General features: G+C 51.0%; 2 protein-coding genes and 2 long non-coding RNA genes across 9 annotated transcripts in view; 2 read left to right on the top strand and 2 right to left on the bottom strand.

Annotated features, from left to right (window-relative positions):
* The first annotated feature begins 91 nt into the window (after positions 1-91).
* On the top strand, positions 92-23598 carry LOC125281405 (ral guanine nucleotide dissociation stimulator-like). 2 transcript variants are annotated; one of them, XM_057312750.1, is made up of 16 exons: positions 92-180; positions 819-1034; positions 1403-1507; positions 2015-2084; positions 2413-2494; positions 2609-2775; positions 3107-3139; positions 3520-3641; positions 15897-16001; positions 17343-17527; positions 18844-19565; positions 20344-20559; positions 20928-21031; positions 21539-21608; positions 22217-22288; positions 22752-23598. In XM_057312750.1, the coding sequence occupies exons 11-16, from the start codon at positions 19164-19166 to the stop codon at positions 22896-22898; spliced, it is 1011 nt and encodes a 336-aa protein (XP_057168733.1). In that variant the 5' UTR covers positions 92-180; positions 819-1034; positions 1403-1507; positions 2015-2084; positions 2413-2494; positions 2609-2775; positions 3107-3139; positions 3520-3641; positions 15897-16001; positions 17343-17527; positions 18844-19163; the 3' UTR covers positions 22899-23598. The 2 variants fall into 2 exon arrangements, with proteins under 2 accessions (XP_057168733.1, XP_057168734.1); XM_057312751.1 differs by having other exon boundaries at positions 2413-2775; positions 15897-17527.
* On the bottom strand, positions 10137-13306 carry LOC130543826 (uncharacterized). The gene is made up of 2 exons (XR_008959461.1): positions 11782-13306; positions 10137-11250 (listed from the first exon to the last, which is right to left on the bottom strand). It is a non-coding gene; the product is annotated as an uncharacterized LOC130543826 (long non-coding RNA).
* The window catches only part of LOC125281389 (ral guanine nucleotide dissociation stimulator-like), a 119766-nt gene continuing 106441 nt past the window's right edge, over positions 14274-27598 (bottom strand). For 4 of the 5 annotated variants that reach the window (XR_008959450.1, XR_008959448.1, XM_057312756.1 and 1 more), the window contains one exon: positions 24440-24926. Coding sequence is in view for 2 of the 5 variants with exons in the window: in XM_057312756.1 (XP_057168739.1) it covers positions 24631-24926 (296 nt within the window). In the remaining 3 variants the exon portion in view is untranslated. Of the gene's footprint in view, positions 14298-24439; positions 24927-27598 lie in introns of those variants that run through there. The other variant, XM_057312754.1, reaches the window with a different exon arrangement.
* LOC130543824 (uncharacterized) lies at positions 23829-24430 on the top strand. The gene is made up of 2 exons (XR_008959459.1): positions 23829-23971; positions 24164-24430. It is a non-coding gene; the product is annotated as an uncharacterized LOC130543824 (long non-coding RNA).

Below are 27598 nucleotides of genomic sequence, written 5' to 3'. Positions count from 1 at the left end.
GTCTTATCCTTTATCAGGCTGTGTTCTATTCTCCGAAAGGAGCCACCGTGGGGAGATCCTGTTCTCTCAGCTGGCGGAGCCACCCGGATGTGGCCGAGCCAGTGCGATCGAGGAGCGCCACCACATCTGGGGCACCAGGAGCTGAGAAAGCAAGAAATATTGTTCGCCAGGATACAACTGGTAAACGTTTATTTAAGTGCTTCTGTGAGGTCCAGTTGCTATCTAAGATGGATTTATAGGAATAAAATGTTTTAAAAGCTTTAAAATTCGACTCAGAACATAAATACATGGCCTTTTATTAAGTAGGATGTTTCCGTATCTTTTAATTGTCTCTTCTGTTCTCTTCAAATCTGTTTTTGATACTTATTTCTGAATCATTCATTGTGAAAAAGAACTTGAGCTGTCACTACTGAGTGAGATATATGTGCAAAAGAGAGAAAATAGATATTTTGTTAGAAGCCTAAAACAAATAGATTCTCAGTAATCGCACAGCTGCATCATGTTGTTGAGCAGCGTGAATCTTAGTGTGGCACTGTTCCAACACAGAAAAAGAGAATAATGCACATAGTTTGCAGGACTGGAGGGGGATATTGAAGTGCCTTGCTTCTGTTGGGAAGTGGAGCTTTACATGCCTGGGGCTGTTGTCCTTCTACCCTGTTCCCTCAGTGAAAAACAATGGAATGAAATCCACGGTCTCCACCCAGGCTCAGGCCAGATTCTCAGCTCCCTGAGGTCCAGCTCTGACCTGTGACCCCTACGTAGGACATGCGTCTTGCATGGGAAATGGCTGGGTGAACCAAGGTCCCCCTGTTCTCTAGGAGCTGTTCAAGAAGCTGCTGCCCCATTAGTGCCTGGGCTCCGTCTGGTCCAAGCGCAACAAGCCTGGCAGTGAGCACCTGGCACCCACGGTCCGGGCCACTGTCACCCAGTTCAACTGTGTGGCCAAGTGTGTCATCACCACCTGCCTTGGCAACCCAAGCATGACAGCCCGGGACAGGGCCATAGTGGTGGAGCACTGGATCAAGGTGGCCAAGGTATGCAACGGGAAGCCCAGCCGAGGTGCTCTCCTGAGTCTCGGGCACTGCTCTTCCCTTGATCAGGTCTCAGGGAGGAAGGCCCTGGTCTTTGCCCTAGGGACTGTGCAGTCCCTAGGCTCTTCCGTCCAGGGATATGCTGACCTCGCCTTGCGTGGCCCTATGCTGGGATGCTCCGTTTCTGCCTGGCTCCTTCCTTGGAGTGAGGTAAAATCTTCCTCCTCCTCTTGGCCTCACGTGTGCCCTTCGGCAGGTCCCTGGACAGCGGCTTCCTCCAGCAGGAGCGCTTTCCCCTGAGGGGGACTGAAGCTTGAGAGCCAATAAGGTGCCGGCTCCCCACATGACAGCCCATTCTCTTCCCTCCCCAGGCCTGTCAAACCCTGAGGAACTACTCGTCCTTACGTGCCATCCTCTCGGCTCTGCAGAGTGTCTCCATTCACCGCCTCGAGAACACGTGGGGGGAAGGTTTCCAGGTGAGTAGGCCTCTCTCCATGGAGGGACCAGGATGGAGGAGGGAGCTCCCAGAGGCTTGTCCTCTTCCCCCTCAGGCAGCTTGGACCTTCTGGGAGGCGGCAAACCCCGACCACAAGACCTGGGCTGGTGGGTGCGTCTCTCAGCCTTCCTGGTGAAGAGGCCACCATGCCTCCCACTTTAGAAATCAGTTTTGCCAAATGTCCCACACGGGGCTGAGCTGCATTAAATCTCTTCACGTGTTTCCTTGACAGCCACTAAGCTCTCTGCCCATTTGAACCCCAAATTGACCCAAACAGCGTTTCTCAATGAATATGGGAAGGGAGGCCCAGGACGAGCCACATGAGAGCTCCCTCCCATGTCCTACAAAGACCTTAGTGCTCAGAGGATCCCAGAAGAAACCCTCAACCAGGCAGGTTGACACTTTGGGGTTCTCAAAGAAAAGGCACTCGCACTCAACCCTGCCACATTATTCGTCCATTGATCCTGCCTCCCTTGCCTCTCTTCAGGAAGCCATTGAGGATCTTTCAAAAGCTGTGCAGCAAGGACACCGCACAGGGCAGGAACCTGCTCATCAAGGTAGCCTGGAAGGTGCAGGTCTGGAAAGAGAGGAGGGGTGGGAGGGAACAGGGTCCTGCGAGGATGAAGTCGGGAATGGTCTGAAGCATTCCTTGGGGAGGGGAAGCCTTTGTCATGAATGTGGCGACAGCCTAGGTGAGGATGCCTTTGGCGGTGAGGGGGCAAGCAGGTGGTGTCCAAGCAGACTCCCTAGCCTTGACACCCTCTCTCTTAGTGTCGACAGCTGCTCCACGTGGTCACCTGGGGTGGGCCAGGAGGCTGGAGCTTTTTCAGGGGAGGGTCCTTGTAGGCAACAGAGAACAGTGACTCATCCCACTCTCCCCCTTAGGACACAGGGTGTCGTGCCCTTCCTTGGCACTTTCCTCACCAAGTTGCTGATGTTGGAAACCGCACTGGAGGTCTATCTGGAGGTGGGTGAGCCTGAAGATTGTGGGGGATGGACCAGAATCTGGACCTTTGGGAATAGAGCACCCCTGTAATGAGCCCTGAGCTCTCAGGACTCGGCTAAACTACCCTCATGACAGCCTCAGAGCTGCGTCTGTGAGGCCGGGGTCTCTTGCCCATCTCAGCGATGAGTGAGGCGAGACTGCAGTTAGGACATGGCTCCCGGTGCCCAAGACTGGTGAAGCAGCAGAGCTTCCTGAAGGCAAAGCTGCATGAGGTCTGTCTGAGTGGACCTCAGCCTCCCCCGGTGAGTTTGCCCGTGGGGGGAGAATGAAGTCAGGACCCTCCACGTCAGCAAGCACCTCAGTAGCCGCAGCAGCCCCTTCCTGCCTGAGGCTTCGGCCTCCCCTACTGTCTTCCGAGAGGGTGGTGCTGCAGGGTCCCGACCTGTAGCCAGTCCATCTGCCCCATGTCCTCCTTTCTCTGGACCCCAGAGCCTGGCCTAGATCCCAGGCCCGCTATCTGTGTATGCACGGCCCCTCACGGGTCCTGGCCATAGTGCAGCATGAGAAGGGATGGGAATCAAGTGCTCCTAAGAACCAGGGGCTGCATTCTGATGGACTTTGTCTGCATTCCAGGGGAATGAGATCAACCACCACAAAAGAAATAAGGTGAGCATATGTGGCGCTTCCCGCAGGGAAGGGTAGGGAGTGGGCTTCAGAGATGTCCCTGGGAAGAACATTGCTTGGCTCCATCCCCTCCACCTCACATTTCCTGGGATCCCTTGAGAAGAAAGCAGTGCAAGTCCCATCCCGTTAGGAGATGGGGACAGAGCATGGCATCCAGGAGGACTTCCCGGAGGAGGGGCTACTGATACTCACCTCTGAGAACAGGTGGAGACCGGATGAATCTGCAGGGAGGAGGATGGCCATGTGTGCCAGGACCTGGGATGGGTGCCTGGTCCCGCTGCTCAACCCTCACCAGACCCTGCAGCTCCCCGCCCCCCCCCCCCCAGGCTCCCTATGCATCCTGTGCTTCTCTCTCTGCTCAGGAATATCAAGTCATGACGGACATCATGCTGCTCCAGGTGGCTGCCGAGAATTACACCCTAGAGCCCGAGGATCCTTTTTGGGCCTGGTTCCAGGCTATGGAGCCGCTCAGCGAGGCTGAGAGGTGAGGCCCATCAGGAGCTGGGTCGGTGAGGTTCGGGGTGGACTCTTTCTGCTGGCCACTCCTGGGATCCTCCTTCCCTGGGCAGCCTCAGGCCTTGTTGCCGGGGCGCCAGACTCCAGCTGTGGGCAAACACTGGCAGGGACTCTTGAATGGAAGCTCCTGGGCAACTCACAGGTGTCCCTCTGTCCTTAGCTACACCCTGTCCTGCCAGCTGGAGCCCCGGTCCTAGCTGGTCAGCAGCACTCAAGAAGGAGAAGAACTGGCCGCAGTCAACCTCAGGGCTGAGCAAGTGTCCAGTGGCCCTGCAGGGATTCCTCAGCAGCTGCATCCTTGTGCCCATTTTCTCCACACCCCTTCCCCCCATCTATTTCCTTATGTAGGGGCACCATTTAGTTGTTTTAAATAGTACCGTGATAGATTTGCATGTTAGGAGATTAAAGCCCTTTTTTTGTTTTAGAGCCCATGTGTGTGGTTTGGGTCTTTTATTTCCTACAGTAATGGAAAACTTGCACAGACTCTCATATTCGTTCCTGACCTAGGAAATCTTCCAGAGTCATCAGCTACTGTATGTGGGAGGAAGGAGAAGTGCCAGCCCTTCTCCCTAGCCACTGGAGGGCACCCCCAAATCCCCCTTACTCAGAGCACGGGTCCATTTCAGTCAATGAATTTGGGCAAACAGCAGAGACAGCCCCTCAGAACTCCTGAGATTTAGAGGTTGCAGGGACTTTCCCAGGAATAGCAACAACCACTGAAAGTGGGAGTCTTTAAGACTTGTACGCCCCAGAACTCCTTCCTGCCCCAGGACTGGGGTTGCCTTTCTCCGCTCTAAGGCCAGGAAGACTGTGTCCTGCTTCTTCCGTTGAGATGCTTTTTTGGTTTTGTGTTTGGTTTTGTATTGCCCCTGTATTTGGAACTTGTCGTATTGTAGTTCAATCTCTGGAACTGCATCAGCACCTAGTGGGGAAAAACACGGAAGGAGATCAAATCCTGCGTGTGAAGGGGACAAAGCCAGAGGAAGATAATTTGCAGATGGACTCAGGGCAGGCAGGACTTTCCAGCCTCAGTCTCCCCGTTGGCCATTTACCAAGTTTGTAATCTTTCTGGGATTCTTGTCAGTGATCTCTGGATTCCCTTTCCTGCTTGTTTTGTGTGTTGGGAAAAGATGGGAGGGGTACCTTAAAGGGCACACCTGAGCCTGGTTCCATGAACATCTATGCTGACCTAGGAGCCAGGATTTCCAGCCTTCGTGCATCTCCTTATGCGGTTCTTCTGAAGCAGCAGTTCCCTCCAGGCCCCAGGCTCTGCGTCAGATGCACAATAGCTACTGTTCCCTGGCTGGCATCTGATGGATCAGGGATGGGCTCTTTCTTGCCAGGATAATGGGCCATATCCTTGACCAGAGAAACCCCACACTCTCCTTGCTGTCCGTCGTGACTTTTAGGTCCATGTTTTCTGAAGTCCATCATCTCTATTTCTTTTATAATATTTTTTTTTATTATGTTAGTCAGCATACAGTACTTCCCTAGTTTTTGATGTAAAGTTCCATGACTCATTACTTGCGTCTAACACCCAGTGTACCATGCAATAGGTGCCCTCCTTAATACCCAACACCAGCCTATCCCAATCCCCCACTCCCCTCCTCTCTGAAGCCCTCAGTTTGTTTCCCAGTGTCCATAGTCTCTTGTGGTTCATTCCCCCTTCTGTTTACCCCCCCTTTCTTCTTCCCTTTCTTCTCCTACTGATCTTCCTACTTCTTATGTTCCATAAATGAGTGAAACCATATGATAATTTTCCTTCTCTGTTTGACTTGACTTAGCATTATCTCCTCCAGTCCCGTCTATGTTGCAGCAAATGTTGAGAAATCGTTCTTTTTGATGGCTGAGTAATATTCCATTGTCACTAATATTCAACAGTTTACACACTCAGTCTCAGTTTGCACACTTACACTGACTTGTCCGAAATTAGGTACTCAGCCTGAGCCCCCAGACCTACTGGGTCCCCTGCACATTGAAAGTGAGCAGATGAGAAGCATCTCGCATGCAACTGGTTGCCAAAACAAAGCAGGGGTATGAATACTTCTATCAGACAAAACAGAATATAAAAAAAAAAAGAGTAGTGACTCACAAAGAAGGACACTGTGTCCCAATCATGGAGACAATGCAACAAGAAGATAGAACAATTTTAAATTTTTAGACACCCATCATAGGAGGACCCAAATACATAAAACAGTTAATAACAAAAAGCAGGCAACTAATTGACTGTAATACAATACAGTAGGGGATCTAACACCCCCCTTCTATTAATGGACACATGATCCAAACTGAAAATCAACAAGGAAACAGTGGCTTTGGGTGATGCACTGGTTTTAACAGACGCATGCAGAACATTCCATCCTCCAACAGCACATACTCATTCCTTTCGATTGCACATGGAACGTCCTCCAGAGCAGATCACATATTAGGCTACCGAACAAGTCTCTACTAATTCAAAAAGATGGAAGTCATGGCATACATCTTTTCTGACCACAATGGTATGGACTAGAAATCAACCACAAGAGAAAAACCTGGAAAGACCATGAACACAAGGAGGTGAAAGAACACGCTCCCGAGAAATGAGTGGGTCAACCAGGAATTCAAAATAGGAAAAAAAATTACATGGAATCCAAAAACAATGACAAGACAAGCGTCCCAAAACTTTGGGATACAACAAAAGTGAATCTTAGAGGACCGGTTACAGCAAGACAGGCCAGCTCCAAAAGCAAGAACAATCTCCCATCCCATCACCTGACACAAAGGGATCTAGCATAAGAACAGCAGAGAGCTCTAGAGCAGGGGATCAGCCTTGGCGCGTTGGAGCTCTTGCTGTTGGGCCCATGCATAGCTTCCGTCCTTGCTCCATTTCCCAGCAGGTATGGTGTTCTTTCCTTTCCTGCACAACAACTCCCACCATGTCCACTGGGGAATCAACCCTTTATGGAATTCTAGAATGCTAGAAACTGCCAAAAAGGCCCAGGAAACAACCGTGCCTTCCCCATTTGGTATATCAAGGTGCCGATTAGCTTTCTCTTTGGGGAACATTCAACAGTGGTTTTTGAGACATCGTCTTAGGCCTGGATCCCCTGGGGATCTCGTGAAAATACAGATTCTGATTCAGTAACACTGGGAGGGACCTGAGACTCTGCATTTCCAACACGCTCTCCGCGGATGCTGAGGCCACTTGTCCACGGACCACCCTGACAAACGGCGCCAGCAGGCCATTTGACCAAAGTTATCTGTTTCACCACTGAAAACAGAATTTTCAGCAACAGTTTGGCCGCAGCGAGGAGGCCTTTTTATTGCCGGGAAGATAAACAGCCAGGGCAGGGCTTTGTCCACACCTGCAGGCCTCTCCTCTTCTTCTCTTCCAGGGAATATGGAGGCAGGATGGAAGGAGGTCAATAGTTTAGGAGCTTCTTTAGGTCAGTGGGTTTTCTTTCCTGTGCCCTCCTGTATCTCTGCAATGTGTGCAGAGCACAAAGTCCTTCCAAGAGGGATGGCCGAGGCTGAAAGGGGGTAAGGTGGGAGCCTGAGCTCCTGAGTCAGCCCTGGCACGTGGGCAGAGGCAGGTGCTAGGGGCCACTCTGTGTGTGGTGCACGGGCTCCCTCGCAAGTCCCCATGAACGGGCCAGAGGAGCTTCAGAGAGGACGAGCAGAAGACCCAATATTGCTCCATGCGACAGAGGAGGGAAAAGACAGGTTGGTTCATGGCTGAATGGGCTTGGATGTGGCTGCAGGATGGAAAGTGGCTGCAGATATACTACAGCCCCGTTCAGGGTAGTCTTGATAGAATGCAGCGACGGGAAATTCTTTCAAGCATTTCAAAATTCTTTCAATTCTTTCAGGTGGTATGGAAAGAAAAGCAGCCTGAGGAAAGAATATACATTGGCTCGTGGCAGTGGTAGATGATTTGGCTCGTTGGTCAGGGACTGGGAGGAAGAAGATTTATGACAATTAGTCCTGGGGAACAGACATGTAGGTGGACCCATGGGAGTGGGCACCAGGTATGATGATCTTTGCATCACACATTGACATCCGCCCAAGCGCATTCAACCTGGAAAAGGCACTAAGCAGCCGAGTACATCTTGGCCACTTGATATCCATTCTAGCCTCTCACATTGCCCATCCCAGTGCTAGCATAACGGGCTCAGGAATGGACATGGTGACAAGGATGGAAGGCAGGGCCCCAAGACCTTCCCATTTCTTCTTTCAGCAACTATGCTCTGAGCGCTCAGCCTGTGCCAGGTGAGTTGGTGGGCCCCAGTGCAGTCTGCAAATGGCCAAGTTGTTTCTGCTGTTCTGATGGAGAACACCTTGAAAGCAAGACGTGTGAAAGAACAGAGCAGATATTATACTCCAGTTACCAGCACAGTGTAGTAGGGAGGGCTAGGGAGTCACAGGAGAGGAGGGTCTGGAAGGCCTCCACATGGTGACATCTGCTGGTAGCAGATTGACAAGAGGGAGCAAGAGCTGCACACCTCTGGGAACAGTGTGTCAGGGAGAGGGCACCGCTGGGGCCAAATCTCTCAGACAGAAACTAGTTTGACGAAAGAAGATTCGGAAAGTGGCCAGAGTGGCTGGTGGAGGCTGGGAGGTGAGAACAAGAGATGGCAGTGGATGGGAGGGCCAGGTGCCGAAGCCTGGTCGACTGAGTTAGCTATCTGTTTGTCTCTGAGAACACTACTAGAAAGCTTAGCACTTCTGAAGCGTGATATTTCCTAGCTCCCAATTCGGGGGGGCCTGGAATCTCTGCACAGTTGAGACTGGGTGTTTCTGCCCCCAGGTCTCTGTGTGATGCAATCTGCGCCTCACCCGAGGCCCAACTGTGGTAAGATTTGCTCCCAAGTCACTGATGTGACTAATGTCAGGATTTAGCTCAGACTCAACAAAGTGGGTTTAAGCGAAATCCTGAATTTGAGTTCTTTTCTGCCTATTAGCCTGGGCACTCCCTAGGTTCCTTCCTCTGTGGGCCTTTATGTAGGGCAGTTCTAAACACCAGTGCTTGCTTCCCCAGTGCAGGGATACAGGAAAGAAAGGAAGGGAACAGAAGAGAGTAACAGGAAAGTGACAATGTTCTGTCATATTCTCTTGGTCAGAAACCTATTAGCAACCAGGCAGTGGATAGACAGGGAGGTATATAGCACGGGTGGGGATCCCTGGGAGCCACTGTGGAGTCAACGTGGTGGTATAGTCACCACATTTCATCCAGACCATGAAACGGAGGTAAGCTTTAAAGTCGATGTGTGTTATGTTAACATGGGTTTGACTCCTGTGTGGCACTTAAGAGACAAAAAGAAAGAACAAAGAGAAAACAAACAAAAAACCAGTCTCAAATGTAGAGCACAGACTGGGGATGGCCAGGTGGGGGGATGGGTGAAATAGGTCATGGGGATTAAGAGTACACTTATGGTGCTGAGCACTGTGTAATGTACAGAACTATTGAGTCCCTGCTGTTCACCTGAAAGGAATATAACACTGTCTTTCAATTATAGTGTAGTTTCAAAACTTAAGAAAAATCGGTCCTATGAGATCTAAGCTTAGAATACGCAGAGTTTCCTCATGAGGTCTCATCGGGCTGAACGTCAATCCACATGAAAGGTAAATGAAAATGTCCAAAGACAAAAGGACAGTCTGTTTCTATGGAAAGGCCAGGGCCCACCTCTGTGTTCACGTAAAAGGTAACGTCCTATGCTACTGGCAGTTGGAGCAGAGTTTCACTCGAGTCCTATTGGAGCGATGCTCCTCTGGTGTTCTCATTCTACTTGGTTGTGTGTCTTCACGAAGTAATTGAAATAACGATTCCTAACCTTTGTCTCGTGGATGAAGCAATATTCGACTATCGGTAGCCATCGAACGTTTGTAGCGGGAACAACTTTCGGAAAATATTTAGCATTCGTATCTCTCATCGTATTACAGATAAGGAAGCTGAAGCCCAACAAGGGCACCCGGGGAACAATAACACAGAGGAGGTTCTCCTGACACCTGGTTCAGGGTCCTAACTCATTGAGGAAGTGTGAAGAACGCCCAACCCTCCAGGGTCAATGGACATATCATTTGAACGTGTCATTTTTAAAGAAAAGTGAAATGCAGTCAAACATGGAAAGACAGAAAATAACATCCTTTTAAAGAAAATCCACTATGATCCTCTACACTGTTTCTTACGTTCCACATATGAGTGAAAACTGATGATAATCATAGGGGAAAGGAGGGAAAACTGACCGGGAAGCCATCAGAGACGGAGCAAAACCATGAGGGGCTCTTAAGCACAGAGAACAACTGAGGGTGGCTGGAGGGGAGCTGGGTGGGGGGATGGGGCAATTGGGTGAGGAGCATAAAGGAGGGCACGTGATGTGATGAGCACTGAGTGGTATATGCAACTGATGAGTTATTCAACACTACATCTGAAATAAGGATGGGCTGTATGTCGGCTAATCGAATTTCAATAAAAAAATAACGGAAATCCAAGGTTCTGTGTTTTCTTGTTTTCAATACGAAAAATACCGGATGATTTCTTTTCTTCCCACAAGCAATGAAGGGAGCTAGCCTATTCAAGGTGAGGCAGTTTTCAGGGCATGCTGCCTTTTTCATTTCAGCCCTAAAGAGACTTTCAAACATGCTTTCAGTTCCAGGCCTCTTGCCCTTCGAGTCCATTCCGAGCACCCTTGACAGGGTGGCAAAAACTTTGTCTCTTCAAGGTGGGTCACCTCAAGCAGGTAACATCTGTACTTGCCACAGAGTTACTACAGGTGTGCACCCTCCATCACTTACAAGTGCCTCTCGACAAGATTTCCTCACAGGCGGCATGAATACTGGTGGCTGATGGTTTTCTCTTTGATGACATTGATCCCATTTTTTCACTTGCACGATGACTGGGAGTCGGCTCTCGGTCTCATTCCTGGTGGTGATACAGCTCTCCAGCTCCCCCTCAAACATGTCCATCTCCTCTCTCCCAGAGAGGAACCTGCAGAACTTAGGGACCATGAACTGGGAACACAGAGCAAACATATAAAGGTCTTGCCTGACTTCAGCTCAGCATAGGAGGGACATACTGTTCCCCTTTGGTTTGACCCCAGTGTAATTTAGTACTCTAACCTTCTTTGCCATGGACTCCAGACAGTGGCTCACCAAGACGGGAGGGATACGGAGTTCCTTGCAGACACGCCCACACACCACGTTCATCACCTTCTAGCATGTAAGACTATGTCCCTCATCTGATTAAGAAACTCTTCAAACGTTAATGGATCAGAGTGCAATGAAAGTCTAACTTGGAAGAAGGGCTGAGCTCGGGGATCCGTCCAGTCATATGTCTCACTGCTCCCATCATCCACGTAGGTGCTGCACAAAATGGACAAGGTCCCATTTCCAGTACACAGCTCATGCTGGCCCATCATACATATTCCTATCCTCTTGCGATCACATAGCGTCATGACCCCATCATCATGCCCGTGCTTCTCCAGTTCATGCTGCTCTCTTACTCCACTAATGAACCTTTTTCATCTCGGAAGTGCAGTCCAATAATATTCATTTTCATAGCTTCACAAAATAGGATTTGGCCATGCTTTAATGGATATGACCTGCAAGGCACAGGATAGAAAAGAAAAATAAATTCACGTACAGGACATTCAGAATACTTACAATCTTTGTGACGTTAAAGACATTAGCAATGAAGTAAAAACACAATCCACAAGATGGGAGACCATATTGGCAAACTGTCTATCTGGCAGGGGCTCAATATCCAGAATGAATAGAGATCACATGAACTCAACAACAGACAACAAAATGAATGCAATGCGTGAATGTGCAAATTGGGAATAGGCATATCCTCAAAGATGTGCACGTGAAAAGAAATTTGAAAAGATACATCACTAATGTTAAGGGAAATGCAAATTATAAAAAGCAATGAGTTACCATTTTACATCCTTTAAGATGACTCTTCCAAAAAAAAAAAAAAAAAAAAAAAAGCAATCAGAAGGGAAAAAAAGAGCAAGTGTTGGCCAAGATGTGGAGAAGATGGAAGCCTTATTCAGTGTGTGTGGTAGGAATGTTTAACAGCATAGTTGTGAAATCAGTATGGTAGTTTCAAAAAAAATTAAAATTAGACTTACTATGTGTTCCAGTAACTCCACTTCTGGGGTGTATACCCAAATTAATTGACAGCATGGTCTTGAAGACATATCTGAACACACATTTTCATGGCATCATTATTCATAATAGCTATACCATGAAAGCAATCCAAGTATCTGTCGAGGGAGGAACAGATGTTGTACGTACACATATTGGAATAGCATTCATTCTTCAAAGTGGAAGAAGACATTGACATTTGCCACAACATGGGTGAACCTTGAGGATATTATGCTAAGTAGATGAGTATTCATGAAAATACACACTTTGACTTCACTCTTAGGACCTACCTAGAGTAAATTGCCAAAGACAGTAGAATGGTGTTGCCAAGGGCTGGAAGTAGGCGGTCATCGGAAGTTTCTGATTCATGGTATAGAGTTTGAATTTTACAAGATACAATGAGATGTGAAGCTGGGTTACAGGGAGGTTGTTCAAACATATTAATGCATGGAACACACTTAGAATGTACTCCATGAACTTAATGGACTTAACGACATGAAAATAAATGTAAACTGCAAATACGGAGAAACGAACTCAGGACAATTTCGTCTAGCCATTTATATCCTTTTGTTTAGGTCCCATCTCAGACATTTTGCTTCAGCCATTTTCCATGAGGCGACTTTGATCAAACAAAATGTTCTCATTCTGTGCCCACTTGGAAGCTTACAATCAGAATTTTCCAAAACATGAACAGTTTTTTCAAAAGTTACTATCTGAGGTCACTTATTAAGACTTTCTATTCTTTGACAAATTGTTAAATGGAACAAAATTTTAAAATTCTATTTCATCTGCTTTAATTTTAATTCACTGATTTTTAATTTCAGAATCGACTTTCTATGCCAATGGCTTGAAGTTTTTAACCCCTAGGATAACCTACTGGCTTTCGGTTCTGCTGTTTTCAGTTTTGTTTACGTGACGTTCTTTTTACCATGTCCAATTTCCTGATGCTCTCTATGAATATTAAAATATTTTTTTGCTCCAGTTGTTTTGATACATTTGACATACAGAACTGTGTATGTTTAAGATACCTGGCGTAATGATGTTCCTTTCGTATACTGTGAAACGATCGCCAGAATAAATTTAGTCCGCCGCCATCATCATCTCTAGAGATACAAAAATGAAGTAAAAAGAAAAGAAAGAGAGGTTTTTCTTTGTGATGAGAACTCTCAGAACTTGCTCTTTTCACACTTCTCAAATACACCATAGAGCAGTAATGAACTGTAGTCCTGGGGTGTACTGTAAATCCCTATTCCTTATTGATCTGAAACTGGAATTTGTACCTTTTCACCATTCACTCAATTCCTGCACCCCCTCCGCCCTCTGCTTCCGGTTACTTCTATCTGATCTCTTGTTCTGAGTTAGTCTTCCTCCTTTTCTCTTCTTTGTCTCAGATTCCACAGTGAAGGGAAAAATAGAGATCCTGCTCCTTTGCTCTGTGACTCTGCAAAGGCACTGCGTTGAGGACCCCCGAGAAAAGGCATGGCTTTTTTTGCTGGTGTGCCTGCGTGGGGCTGTGCCACCAGAGCTGGAGAACTGGGTGCAGGGCGCTTCCTTGTCCATGGTACCTGGTGAGTTCTGCTGGAGGAACTGGAACAGGAAGAGTCAGGCAGAGGCCATTGTGGTTGTCGCCCCTGCCCAGAAACAGCTTGAAAGTTTTAGTAGCATTCTGCAGTCTAGGTGCTTAAGAGGGGAGGTGGGCTCCAAGATCTTCTCAATTATTCATTCAGTAACTACACACTGAGCACTGCCCTATGCCAGGTATCTTGCTGGGCCCGTGCGTGGAGATGAAATTACCTAGGGCTCCTTTGCTTTAGGAGCTCCCAGTCTACACATGGACCAAAGCTCCAAAGAGAACGCACGTGAAAGAAAAGAGCAAGCGCTCTGTACTAGGAATGAAGTGTGCTACGGAGGAAGGCTGGGGAGTCATTGCATGGAAAGATATGAAAGGCCTCACTGAGGCTGAGGTTGCTGAGAACAGATTGACCAAAGGGAGCTAGACCTGCACACGTCAGGGAGCAGCGTTTCAGGAAGAAGTGACTTGTGCTGCAGACACTCAATAACAGAAGCCAGTTTGGCCAGAGGAGTGAAAAAGGCAGCCAAGGTGGCTGCAGGGACACTAGGAGGAGAGCAGAGGGGAGGGAGGAAGGCAGGGACAGATGCTGAGGCCTGGGAGACTGTTACTTATCTAGAGTTGCCCCAGGACTGCATTGCCCTGATACCCTGCATGTGCAGGTGCATCGCTTTAATTTCTAACAGTATTTGTGGGTGAAGAATGCGGGCCCAAATTAGCATGGTTCCCAAGGCTCAAGGTGTGTCAGTGGCTGCGGCTGTGACCAGGGCCATACTGGAAGAGGATTTTGTCATAAGTTGGCTCACGTGACTTGGGATGCCATCTGGACTCAGAAGCTGAGTTCCTGTGTGTCTTTTGGCCTTGGCACTGCCTCCGTTCTCTATCCTGTGAGCCTCTGTAGATGGCAGCTCAAAACATCGGTGCTTGGTTCTGCTTCAGAGAGAGAGAAGAAGAAGGGAAAGGGAAGGAGTGAGTAGTGGAACATGATGGAAAGTAACTAGGGAGTGAGAAACTCTTTGCATGACATGTAGAGAAGCTCTAGGCATGGTACTTCATCACGTTGAATATGTCCTGTGGTTCAAAAGCCAGTCACTGACCACTTAGCGGTTACAGTCTGATGCCTATACCACAGGTCAGGATCCCTGGGAGCCATGGTGAAAGCCGCTCCCCTCATAGACCCAAACGAGGTAACGGGGTCTCGTTCTTCATATAACGGGAAACAATTGCATGGTTTTACTACAGAGGATGACAATGCCTGCATCTTCTTGCTTTTCCAGACCATCATGGTGCCCACCTTAAAATGAGGCCAAGAGGGAAAGTGACAGTTGCAGTATTACATGGCTGGAACCCAGGCCTCTTCTGAGTGGCCCTCCATGCCAAGTCCCACCCCTTCTTGTAATTCTTCCATCTTGAAAATTGTGCCTCAGATACACAGGGGACCACCCCACACATGTAATAAATACTCTTATCCACAGACACCAGAGGATGTCCCAAGGAAGTAGATTCTAGCCTGATCCCCACACTGCAGGCTGGGAAAGTGGGGACTACGCGAGAGACACAATGACATAGGACACACAAGTGCGCAAAGAAACACAGAACGTAAGGTCTGAATTCAGCTCTGCCTCCTGAAGCTTCGGACCCTAGTTCCATTTCCAGAGAGTGGTGGCTATGGCCTTTTTGGCTCATTGTGTCCAGTTCAGGAGATGACATGGGGGAGAAAGCTAAGGAGTCAACTTCCAAGAAGGGGCTCTGGATAGGTCTGACTGAACACATGGTCCCAGGGATTAGAATCTTGAAAGAGTGACCTCACTTCCTCTGTGATAGGCCCCAACTGAACTTAGAACTCTGGTAACCGGGCACCCAGATTCAAAAGACAACCTGCTCTCCAGCTCACTTGAGTGGAGACGTTCGAGAGAACAGGATGTTCTCTTGCTGCCTTCCTCCCTTCAGGGTCTCTGGGCCCAGGCAAGCCCAGAGAGAGAGACTTTCAAATAATTGTAGACGTCGGCTCAGCCCGCTTTTCCGAGCCCTCTGGACATGTGGCAGGAGACACCAACAGGTAACACGAGGCAGCTCAGGGCAGCCCACTGGAGAGCAGGCAACAACTGTGATGTCACCTCAGCAGGCCCACACCTCTTGCCCCTCATTATGTGTGTCCCTGTGTGTGTGTTGGGGTGGGGGGCTGGTTGTCTATGTGTAGAGAAGGGGACAGAGGATGTGGGACACACCCTTCCTGGGCAGAAGGAAGCTGCCAGGTGTTGGAAGCCTGGCCCATCTTTCATGTTCACACCCCAGGTCATAGCAGGCGGGATGAGAAGCTGAGCACTGGGGACCAAGCTCAACTACCTCGATGTTAATCACGAGCTCTAGAGTTTCATCCGGCTACGTCCTTGCTCGATGTCTTTTCAGCTGCCCCTCTTTGCCTCAACTGGAGAGCAGGATTTCTAATGCGGGTGGCCCCTTGTGGCAATGTCCCGGGAGGACACTAATGTCTCTTGACCCCATGTGTATGGGGCACTGCATTTTCAGAGCTGCACCCAGGAGGTCATCGAAGAGCTGGTCTGGGACTTCAACTACAACGCCCTAGACAAGTGGCAGGTACACCAGGCCACCCAGGATCAGTGCCGCTCTGAGGTGAGAATGGGAAGAGGGTTCCACGCACCCAGGGCCCCCACACAAATATGGGGACAAACCTGGGGCCCTCCCATGGTGTTTCTATATGAGTGCCCCGCAGGCCCAACCACAAAGTCATCCCAGTATCCACACCTCCACCACCAGCTGTGGGAGAAGGTAGGAAGACACTCTTCACATAGGTGGGAATGGTAGAGAATAGTGTTCATGTTTTTTGCAGTTTGGGGCGTGGGTTATTCTGTTTCATTCTGTTTTGTGTGACTTTTCCCACAGCCATGAGTGTCTTTGCATTTTGCTACTGTTTTGAGTATTTTCTTGACTCACCCCAGCCATCCTGTGTAGAACCCAGCTCCACTGTCCTTGGAGAACGTGTCCAAGGCCTTATGAATCCTCACCCCACACAGGGTGATTGAACATAAAAGGAACGGTGGGATGGAGCCATTCTATATGTTCCTCTGTAACGTATCACCTCTCAGAACACATCGACTCATTGTATGTCCCCCGGGTCACAAGCTGTGTCCTCATATGTCTTTTTGGACCTCCGTATGGGAGGTTGTCTGCCACCGTGATTCAGCCTTTCAAGCACGGATTGGGTGCAAGGCCTCTGATGCCTCCTGGCCCAGGTAGTGGACTCTGTCTTTTCAGAGTTCAATCCAGGCAATCTTTGAGGAGCTGCTTGCTCCAAGGGCTCAGCTACTCCATCTCCCTTGACAAGCAGCAGGTGCCTCGGCCCACAACAGCATCCAATGCTGGTCTGGGGTGAGAACAGGTCCAGATTGATGTCCAATCTCAGGACCCACAGATGATCACGGCAAGGCCAGAACCCACACTAGAAACAACCGGCTCCCATGGGGCCTGCCGAGGAAGGTGGATTTCCCCTGAACCTTTCTCCCCACCTGAGGAACAGACCAGGCCGCAGCAGCCTAGGGAAATGCCATGCATTCCATGCTCTGGACAGTTCTCAGGCCCAACGTCTATGATCTCGAGCAGTGTTGGAGATGCTAAGCCTCTGCTTTCTCCTGTCTGCAGTAGGGATGTTGACTGATGACTCAAAGGCATACAGTTCTTAATAAAGCCTATTCAGAGAGAGAAAGGCTGTGGTGGCTCAGCTAACAAGATGTGTTGAAGTGACCAATGCTTTCTCATTTCACCCCTAAAGGCAATTGTACTTTCAAGCCTAGAGCCTTTTTCTGGGTGGGCCCTCAAGTCCCTTTTCTTGCACAAGTTCCCGAAGGGATGGGACTCTCTGGTCTGAGCACCAGACCCTGATCATCCTGGTGGTTCGTGGTGTTGAAGCTGACTCCATTGCCCCCCACACCCCCCTTCTCTACCTGGTGGGAAAAGGAATCATCCCTGTCCCTGGATGAGGCCCAGACGATGCTGAGGCTCCGAGAAGGCACAATGGAGCGTTTCGTACAGTCCCTGGTGCCATCCTTCCCAGATGGGAGCATCTCAACCACCTCAACGATCTTCTGCATGTACGAGATGTTCACTTCAGCCACACAGGTCCTGGGCCAGCAGTTCAATCGGTGAGTGCCCACCCCGTGCACAGCACAGGGTGAGCCTCCCATCTACTGGGTGTACATCTCGGGAATGGCCCTACCCCTCTCTGACCTTCCCTTTCCTCTTCTGAAAACTGGGGTGGTTAAGAGGATGAACCTCATACAGTTACTGTAGGAAATCATGGGAGGAAACATGGCACGGGCTACTCTGGTGCTTGGCTCTGTAGAAAGGGCTCCTGGACGTGCTGGGCATCTTCTTGCTTAATAGTTCTCTCTCTCCGGTCAAGAAGCTCTCAAGTGCAACCCTCACAGGCCGGTGGCCCTTCTGGGTTGACGAAAGGAAATGCAAAGCAGGCAGTTTCCCCATGTGCAAAGGACTTCTGAGATTCCATCTAGATGGTTCTGGTAGTTGTCCTTTGTGTGAGCAGCTCAGGGGCACACTGGGAGCAGGCAGACCAGCCCACGGGCCACTCAGGATTTGGAAAGTGCGGGCTGGGAAGTAGTCATTCAAGAATGTATATTAAGCACCTAGGAATGTGAATGGAGAGAGGAGATACAGTGTCTGGGTCTCAGTTCTAGTCAGAGGGTCAGATAGGCACTCTGCACACCCTAAGCATGCATGTCCAATGGTTGTTAGATGTGATATCTTCGTAGCCTCCTCTAGCTTTGAAAGGATCCACCAAGAGCTGGATCATAGGACAGATGAAATGATCAAGTAAAACTGGGACAGGGGTTTGGGTCCAGAAGCAGGGCTGGCTGCCTCCACAGAGCAGGGTGGGGGACTACAGGGGTGGTGGCTGGGGAGGGATTTGCCGAACCAGGGATCTCACTGATCTCTTGATTTCCAGTGGGTGGGCTTCATCTGGGGGGCTTCATGTGAAGAAGCAAATGAGTCAAAGAAGGCTGTGGAGGGGGTCCCGGGCCCTCTGGGCGGCAGAGCACAGTCTGGGCTCAGTGGGTGCCTGAAACACCCATCCCTTTGACGGTCCCAACTTGCTCTGCCTGCCCCTCCCTGCTGACCACCCCAACCGGGGCCAAGAACCGAGGGTGTGCTGAGCCGACCACTCACAAATCTGCCTCCAACCTGAGCCTTGATACTGGTGTGCATGGAGGATAGAATAGACCAGGCCCATGGCCAGGTAGAGGAGAGGAGAAGTGGAAAAACCAGACTCATTCAGGTTTTCTGGAGGACCAGGCCTCCCAATACGAGGGCAGCTAGAGAGGGGTTGGAAGGGGGCTGGGGCCATCCTCTGGGACCCATACAGAAAGAACGGTGCTGTGGGAGTAGCATGTGCAATGCAAGGCCAGGCCTCTGACTCTGCTCCACATATGACTCTCCCCAGCACCCTGTCTCCCGTCTTGGGTACCTGGCCTGACCAGAATTTGCAGGCTATCTATCAGTCCCTGGGCTGTGACCGTGTCGAGATCAAGGTGGCCTATGTACATGGGGCCATGGTTCTGAAGTGGCATGCCTGGGACGTGACAAACCATGTCCCCCTTCTCCTGATGCAGCGGGAACTTCTGGCACTCACTGAGGCAGAGGTGGAGGGTAAGGGGGATGGCAAGCTGGGAAGGCTAACTGGGATGCGGTTCATGGGCTGGGTATTCCTTTCAAGGCCATGGGGTCTGTCCTGGTTTTGCAAAGGCATCCGGAAAGTCAGTGATGTGGATGAACCTTTCTCTGTCTCCTGCCCCAGTGCCAGCTCCAGGGCTCCTTCCAGCGGCAGAGCCAAGAACAGGGCCTCCTATAGAGCTAGAGGCGACCCCGGCTCTGTGTCAACTGTCACCTGCGGTGTCAGAGCCTGCCTCCCCTCCGTCAGCTGTTCCAGAACTGCAACCCGAGCTCCCATCTTCTGCATATGTGCCGGGTGCTGAGCAGCAGTCAGCTGGACCACCCTTTTTGCTAGAAAGTTTCACTCAGGCAACAGCCACAGAGCCCACCGCGGCCCCAGAGGCTTCCTGCCACTACTGTGTCACCCCAAAGAACCAGCTGGGTGAGGAGAAGCCCGACCTCCTGGACTTCCCTCCCAGGCTGGTGGCAGAGCAGCTCACGTATATGGATGCGGTGAGCAGCTGGGCTCTCAGGGTGGGCCCGGGGCAGGCCTTCCTTCTGCTCTCACCTGCCCCACACCTGCCTTTCCCTGATGTGGACTCCTATGGTCTGGGACCAAATCTCAGCTCCACCACTTCCCAACCCTGTCAACCCATCAAGGCGCTTAGCCCCAAGCTTTCCCTATCCAGCTGCGGACTGTAGCGAGAGACCATGATAAGCACTGATACGGAGGTACTAGGGAGAAGAAATGAGCCAGAATGGAGAGACCAATGGGCAGGCCCTGGTCCCGTGGGTGGAGGAGGGCAGCTCCCTGTGTTCAGTCAAGTCCATGGGTCACCCACTCATGTGCCTTGGAGGATGAGTACCCTCAGCATTGATTAGGCATCTGATGTGTCCATGAGGACAGGGCAGACGGAAGAACGTGTGGTTGCAGCTCCCGTGTGAGAATGTGCATCTGAAAGGGGGGAAGGACCAGGGGGATGGCCAGTTGGAGGGGAGGGGAAGAAGCCCCCTTGGGTTGGACCACCTTGCAGTGCCACCAGGAGCTGGGAGTTCCTGAGCATGATCAGGGTGCCAATGCCCTCCTTCCTTCCCTTGCTCTGTTTGCTCCTGGGTCATTGTGTACTGGGTTCCCTCAGGGAAAAACAATGGAATGAAATCCACGGTCTCCAACCAGGCTCAGGCCAGATTCTCAGCTCCCTGAGGTCCAGCTCTGACCTGTGACCCCTACGTAGGACATGCGTCTTGCATGGGAAATGGCTGGGTGAACCAAGGTCCGCCTGTTCTCTAGGAGCTGTTCAAGAAGCTGCTGCCCCATCAGTGCCTGGGCTCCGTCTGGTCCAAGCGCAACAAGCCTGGCAATGAGCACCTGGCACCCACAGTCCGGGCCACTGTCGCCCAGTTCAACGGTGTGGCCAAGTGTGTCATCACCACCTGCCTTGGCAACCCAAGCATGACAGCCCGGGACAGGGCCATGGTGGTGGAGCACTGGATCAAGGTGGCCAAGGTATGCAACGGGAAGCCCAGCCGAGGTGCTCTCCTGAGTCTCGGGCACTGCTCTTCCCTTGATCAGGTCTCAGGGTGGAAGGCCCTGGTCTTTGCCCTAGGGACTGTGCAGTCCCTAGGCTCTTCCGTCCAGGGGCATGCTGACCTCGCCTTGCATGGCCCCATGCTGGGATGCTCCGTTTCTGGCTGGCTCCTTCCTTGGAGTGAGGTAAAATCTTCCTCTTCCTCTGGGCCTCACGTGTGCCCTTCGGCAGGTCCCTGGACAGCGGCTTCCTCCAGCAGGAGCACTTTCCCCTGAGGGGGACTGAAGCTTGAGAGCCAATCAGGTGCCGGCTCCCCAAGTGACAGCCCATTCTCTTCCCTCCCCAGGCCTGTCAAACCCTGAGGAACTACTCGTCCTTACGTGCCATCCTCTCGGCTCTGCAGAGTGTCTCCATTCACCGCCTCGAGAACACATGGGGGAAGGTTTCCAGGTGAGTAGGCCTCTCTCCATGGAGGGACCAGGATGGACGAGGGAGCTCCCAGAGGCTTGTCCTCTTCCCCCTCAGGCAGCTTGGACCTTCTGGGAGGCGGCAAACCCCGACCACAGGACCTGGGCTGGTGGGTGCGTCTCTCAGCCTCCCTGGTGAGGAGGTCACCATGCCTCCCGCTTTAGAAATCAGTTTTGCCAAATGTCCCACACGGGGCTGAGCTGCATTAAATCTCTTCACGTGTTTCCTTGACAGCCACTAAGTTCTCTGCCCATTTGAACCCCAAATTGACCCAAACAGCGTTTCTCAATGAATATGGGAAGGGAGGCCCAGGACGAGCCACATGAGAGCTCCCTCCCATGTCCTACAAAGACCTTAGTGCTCAGAGGATCCCAGAAGAAACCCTCAACCAGGCAGGTTGACACTCTGGGGTTCTCAAAGAAAAGGCACTCGCACTCAACCCTGCCACATTATTCGTCCATTGATCGTGCCTCCCTTGCCTCTCTTCAGGAAGCCATTGAGGATCTTTCAAAAGCTGTGCAGCAAGGACACCGCACAGGGCAGGAACCTGCTCATCAAGGTAGCCTGGAAGGTGCAGGTCTGGAAAGAGAGGAGGGGTGGGAGGGAACAGGGTCCTGAGTGGATGAAGTCGGGAATGGTCTGAAGCATTCCTTGGGGAGGGGAAGCCTTTGTCATGAATGTGGCGACAGCCTAGGTGAGGATGCCGTTGGCGGCGAGGGGGCAAGCAGGTGGTGTCCAAGCAGACTCCCTAGCCTAGACACCCTCTCTCTCTGTGTCGACAGCTGGTCCAGGTGGGGGCCTTTACAAACCTGGAGAGCCCAGAGGACAGACCTGTGCTCAGTGATGGGGTTGGGCTGGGTTGAGGGCCACAACAATGATGAGAGTAATAGGACCCTGAGTCCTCAGGAGACCATGGGAGATAGGTGGAGTTGTCACGTTTCCCGATGAGAAAACAGGCTCGGGGAGGCCAGGCTGCAAGCTCAAGGTCACACATGGAGTGAACGTTGGAGTGAGTTGTTCTGGAATCACTCACGGCCTGCTTCTGGATAATGGGGCCTCAGGATCAGTATGAGTTAGGTCAGATGTCTAGGTTCTGAAGTCCAAGATGGTGGGGGCAAGTGGCCTGAGGGTATGATGGTCTCAAGGAACTTGTCCTTGGCCCTGCAGGAGCGACCATCCAATAGATTTGCCACCCTGGTGATGGCCCTCCGGGGAGCCCAGAAGAGGATGCAGAAGAAGGTGAGTGTGCCTGAGGCCCAGGGCCTCCAAAGTCAGAGGAGGAGGAGGGCTCCTCCCTGAGGGCTGGAAGCCTCCCAAAAAGGAAAGATCAGGAAGGGGGGGGCCTTCCCACTCCAGCTGCGGCTTCTGGGGCCACAGCTTCTACAATTCTTATTTCAAAAGGACCAGGAGGAGGGTCCAGAGTGGTCCATAGAGAATGGGTTTTGCGGGTGGGGAGGGACCGACCTAGTGCTCCATTCCCTGGCATTTTTGAAAAGCAGGCCCTGAAGGTGATGAGGAGGAGTCTGATGTTCTGGGGGGGGGGGAGGGGAAAGGGAACCCGTGGGGGGGAGGCTGCTAAGGGTCCTAGGCTGCTCCACGTGAGCCCCTGGGGTGGGCTAGGAGGCTGGAGCATTTTCAGTGGAGGGTCCCTGTGGACACCAGAGAGCAGGGACTCATCCCAACCCTCCCCCTCATGACACAGGGTGTCGTGCCTTTCCTTGGCACTTTCCTCACCGAGCTGGTGATGTTAGATACCGCCATGGAGGACTATCTGGAGGTGGGTGAGCCTGAGGATTGTGGGGGAGGGACCAGAATCCGGAGGTTTGGGAGCAGAACACCCCTGTACTGAGCCCTGAGCTCTCAGGACTCGGCAAACCTCCCGTCATGACAGCCTCACGGCTACCCTGTGAGCCTGGGGGCTGTTGCCCATCTCAGGGATGAGCGAGGTGAGGCTGCAGTTAGGCCACGGCTCCCGGTGCCGAAGACTGGTGAAGCAGCAGAGCTTCCTGAAGGCAAAGCTGCATGAGGTCTGTCTGAGTGGACCTCAGCCTCCCCCGGTGAGTTTGCCCGTGGGGGGAGAATGAAGTCAGGACCCTCCACGTCAGCAAGCACCTCAGTAGCCGCAGCAGCCCCTTCCTGCCTGAGGCTTCGGCCTCCCCTACTTTCTTCCGAGAGGGTGGTGCTGCAGGGTCCCGACCTGTAGCCAGTCCATCTGCCCCATGTCCTCCTTTCTCTGGACCCCAGAGCCTGGCCTAGATCCCAGGCCCACTATCTGTGTATGCACGGCCCCCTCACGGGTCCTGACCATGGTGCATCATGAGAAGGGATGGGAATCAAGTGCTCCTAAGAACCAGGGGCCTCATTCTGATGGACTTTGTCTGCATTCCAGGAGAATGAGATCAACCACCACAAAAGAAATAAGGTGAGCATATGTGGCGCTTCCCGCAGGGAAGGGTAGGGAGTGGGCTTCAGAGATGTCCCTGGGAAGAACATTGCTTGGCTCCATCCCCTCCACCTCACATTTCCTGGGATCCCTTGAGAAGAAAGCAGTGCAAGTCCCATCCCGTTAGGAGATGGGGACAGAGCATGGCATCCAGGAGGAATTCCCGGAGGAGGGGCTACTGATACTCATCTCTGAGAACAGGTGGAGACCGGATGAATCTGCAGGGAGGAGGATGGCCATGTGTGCCAGGACCTGGGATGGGTGCCCGGTCCTGGTGCTCAACCCTCACCAGACCCTGCAGCTCCCCGCCCCACCCCCCAGGCTCCCTATGCATCCTGTGCTTCTCTCTCTGCTCAGGAATACCAAGTCATTACGGACATCATGCTGCTCCAGGTGGCTGCCGAGAATTACACCCTAGAGCCCGAGGATCCTTTTTGGGCCTGGTTCCAGGCTATGGAGCCGCTCAGCGAGGCTGAGAGGTGAGGCCCATCAGGAGCTGGGTCGGTGAGGTTCGGGGTGGACTCTTTCTGCTGGCCACTCCTGGGATCCTCCTTCCCTGGGCAGCCTCAGGCCTTGTTGCCGGGGCGCCAGACTCCAGCTGTGGGCAAACACTGGCAGGGACTCTTGAATGGAAGCTCCTGGGCAACTCACAGGTGTCCCTCTGTCCTTAGCTACACCCTGTCCTGCCAGCTGGAGCCCCGGTCCTAGCTGGTCAGCAGCACTCAAGAAGGAGAAGAACTGGCCGCAGTCAACCTCAGGACTGAGCAAGTGTCCAGTGGCCCTGCAGGGATTCCTCAGCAGCTGCATCCTTGTGCCCATTGTCTCCACACCCCTTCCCCCCATCTATTTCCTTATGTAGGGGGCACCATTTAGTTGTTTTAAATAGTACCGTGATAGATTTGCATGTTAGGAGATTAAAGCCCTTGTTTTGTTTTAGAGCCCAGGTGTGTGGTTTGGGTCTTTTACTTCCTGCAGTAATGGAAAACTTGCACAGACTCTCATATTCGTTCCTGACCTAGGAAATCCCCCAGAGTCATCAGCTACTGTACGTGGGAGGAAGGAGAAGTGCCAGCCCTTCTCCCTAGCCACTGGAGGGCACCCCCAAATCCCCCTTACTCAGAGCACGGGTCCATTTCAGTCAATGAATTTGGGCAAACAGCAGAGACAGCCCCTCAGAACTCCTGAGATTTAGAGGTTGCAGGGACTTTCCCAGGAATAGCAACAACCACTGAAAGTGGGAGTCTTTAAGACTTGTATGCCCCAGAACTCCTTCCTGCCCCAGGACTGGGGTTGCCTTTCTCCGCTCTAAGGCCAGGAAGACTGTGTCCTGCTTCTTCCGTTGAGATGCTTTTTTGGTTTTGTGTTTGGTTTTGTATTGCCCCCGTATTTGGAACTTGTCGTATTGTAGTTCAATCTCTGGAACTGCATCAGCACCTAGTGGGGAAAAACACGGAAGGAGATCAAATCCTGCGTGTGAAGGGGACAAAGCCAGAGGAAGATAATTTGCAGATGGACTCAGGGCAGGCAGGACTTTCCAGCCTCAGTCTCCCCGTTGGCCGTTTACCAAGTTTGTAATCTTTCTGGGATTCTTGTCAGTGATCTCTGGATTCCCTTTCCTGCTTGCTTTGTGTGTTGGGAAAAGATGGGAGGGGTACCTTAAAGGGCACACCTGAGCCTGGTTCCATGAACATCTATGCTGACCTAGGAGCCAGGATATCCAGCCTTCGTGCATCTCCTTATGCAGTTCTTCTGAAGCAGCAGTTCCCTCCAGGCCCCAGGCTCTGTGTCCGATCCATGGTAGCCACTGTTCCCTGGCTGGCATCTGGTGGATCAGGGATGGGTTCTCTCTTGCCAGGATAATGGGTCATATCGTTTTTTTTTTTTTAAGTTTTTTAAAACTTATTGGACAGAGAGCGATAGTAAGAGATTGAACAGAAGCAGGGGAGTGTGAGAGGGAGAAGCAGGTTTCTGTTGGAGCAGGGAGTCTGATGCAGTCCTGCATTCCAGGACCCTGTGATCATGACCTGAGTCGAAGGCAGAAACTTAAAGGCAGAGCCACGATGGTGCCCCATGGCCCATATCCTTGACCAGAGAAACCCACCCTCTCCTTGGTGGTCAAGGGGACTTTTAGGTCCATGTTGTTCTGAAGTCCATGTCTCAAACATTCTCTAGTTTACACACTTAGTCTCAGTTTCCACTCTTACACCAATTTGTCCAAAATTGGGTACTCAGCTTGAGCCCCCAGACCTACTGAGTCCCCTGCACATTGAAAGTGAGGAGATGAGAAGCATCTAGCATGCACGTGGTTGCCAAAACAAAGCAGAGGTAGGAATACTTCTATCAGACAAAACAGAATGAAAAAAAAAAAAAGAGTAGTAAGACACAAAGAAGGACACTGTGTCATAATCATGGAGACAATGCAACAAGAAGATAGAACAATTTTAAATATTTAGACACCCATCATAGGAGGACTCAAATACTTTTATAAAATAGTTAATAAGCGGTGCCTGGGTGCCACAGCGGTTAAGCGTCTGCCTTCGGCTCAGGGCGTGATCCCGCCGTTATGGGATCGAGCCCCACATCAGGCTCTTCCGCTATGAGCCTGCTTCTTCCTTCCCACTCCCCCTGCTTGTGTTCCCTCTCTCACTGGCTGTCTCTATCTCTGTCGAATAAATAAAATCTAAAAAAAAAAAAATAGTTAATAAAAAACAGCAGGCAACTAATTGACTGTAATGCAATACAGTAGGGGTTCTAACACCCCACTTCTATTAATGTGGACTTGATCCAAAATGAAAATCAACAAGGAAACAGTGGCTTTGGGTGATGCACTGCTTTTAACAGACGCATGCAGAGCATCCCGTCCTAAAACAGCAGAACACTCATTCCGTTTGCGTGCACATGAAACGTCCTCCAGAACAGATCACTATTAGGCCACAGAACAAGTCTCCACTAATTAAAAAGATGGAAATCATAGCATGCATCTTTTCTGACCACAATGCTATGGACTAGAAATCAACCACAAGAAAACACCAGGGAAGACCATGAATACATGGAGGTCAAAGAACATTCTCCCAAACGATTAGTGATTCAAGCAGGAATTCTAAGATGAAGTAAAAATTAAATGGAAGTAAAGAACAACGATAAGACATGGGTCCCAAAACTTTGGGGTACAACAAAAGTGAATCTTAGAGGACGGGTTACAGCAATACAGAAGCAAGAACAATCTCCCATCCCATCACCTGACACAAAGGGATCTAGCATAAGAACAGCAGAGAGCTCTAGAGCAGGGGATCAGCCTTGGCGCGTTGGAGCTCTTGCTGTTGGGCCCATGCATAGCTTCCGTCCTTGCTCAATTTCCCGGCAAGGATGGTGTTCTTTCCCTTCTTCCAGAAAAATTCCCATCAGGGCCACTGGAGAATCAACCCTTTATGGAATTCTAGAATGCTAGAAACTGCCAAAAAGGCCCAGGAAACAACCATGCCTTCCCCATTTGGTATACCAAGGTGCTGATTAGCTTTCTCTTTGGGGAACATTCAACAGTGGTTTTTTGAGACATCATCTTAGGCCCGGATCCCCTGAGGATCTCATGAAAATACAGATTCTGATTCAGTAACACTGGGAGGGACCTGAGACTCTGCATTTCCAACATACTCCCAGCAGATGCCGAGGCTGCTTGTCCACGGACCACACTGAGAACAAGGAGCCAGCGGGCCATTCGACAAAAGTTATCTGTTTCACCAGTGAAAACAGAATTTTCAGCAACAGTTTGGCTACAATGAGGAGGCCTTTTTATTGTCAGGAAGATAAACAGCCAGGGCAGGTCTTTGTCCACATCGGCAGGCCTCTCCTGCTCTTCTCTTCCGGGGTATATGGAGGCAGGATGGAAGGAGGTCAATAGTTTATGAGCTTCTTTAGTTCAGTGGGTTTCCTTCCTGTGCCCTCCCGTATCTCTGCGATGTGTGCAGAGCACATAGTCCTTTCAAGAGGGGTGGCCGAGGCTGAAAGGAGGTAAGGTAGGAGCCTGAGCTCCTGAGTCAGCCCTGACACGTGGGCAGAGGCAGGTGCTAGGGGCCACTCTGTGTGTGGTGCACGGGCTCACTTGGAAA

Source organism: Ursus arctos, unplaced genomic scaffold (genome assembly GCF_023065955.2).
Source record: "Ursus arctos isolate Adak ecotype North America unplaced genomic scaffold, UrsArc2.0 scaffold_16, whole genome shotgun sequence".
NCBI lineage: Eukaryota > Metazoa > Chordata > Mammalia > Carnivora > Ursidae > Ursus > Ursus arctos.
The sequence above is the reverse complement of the archived record's forward strand: the minus strand, read 5'-3'. Positions and strand labels throughout refer to the sequence as shown.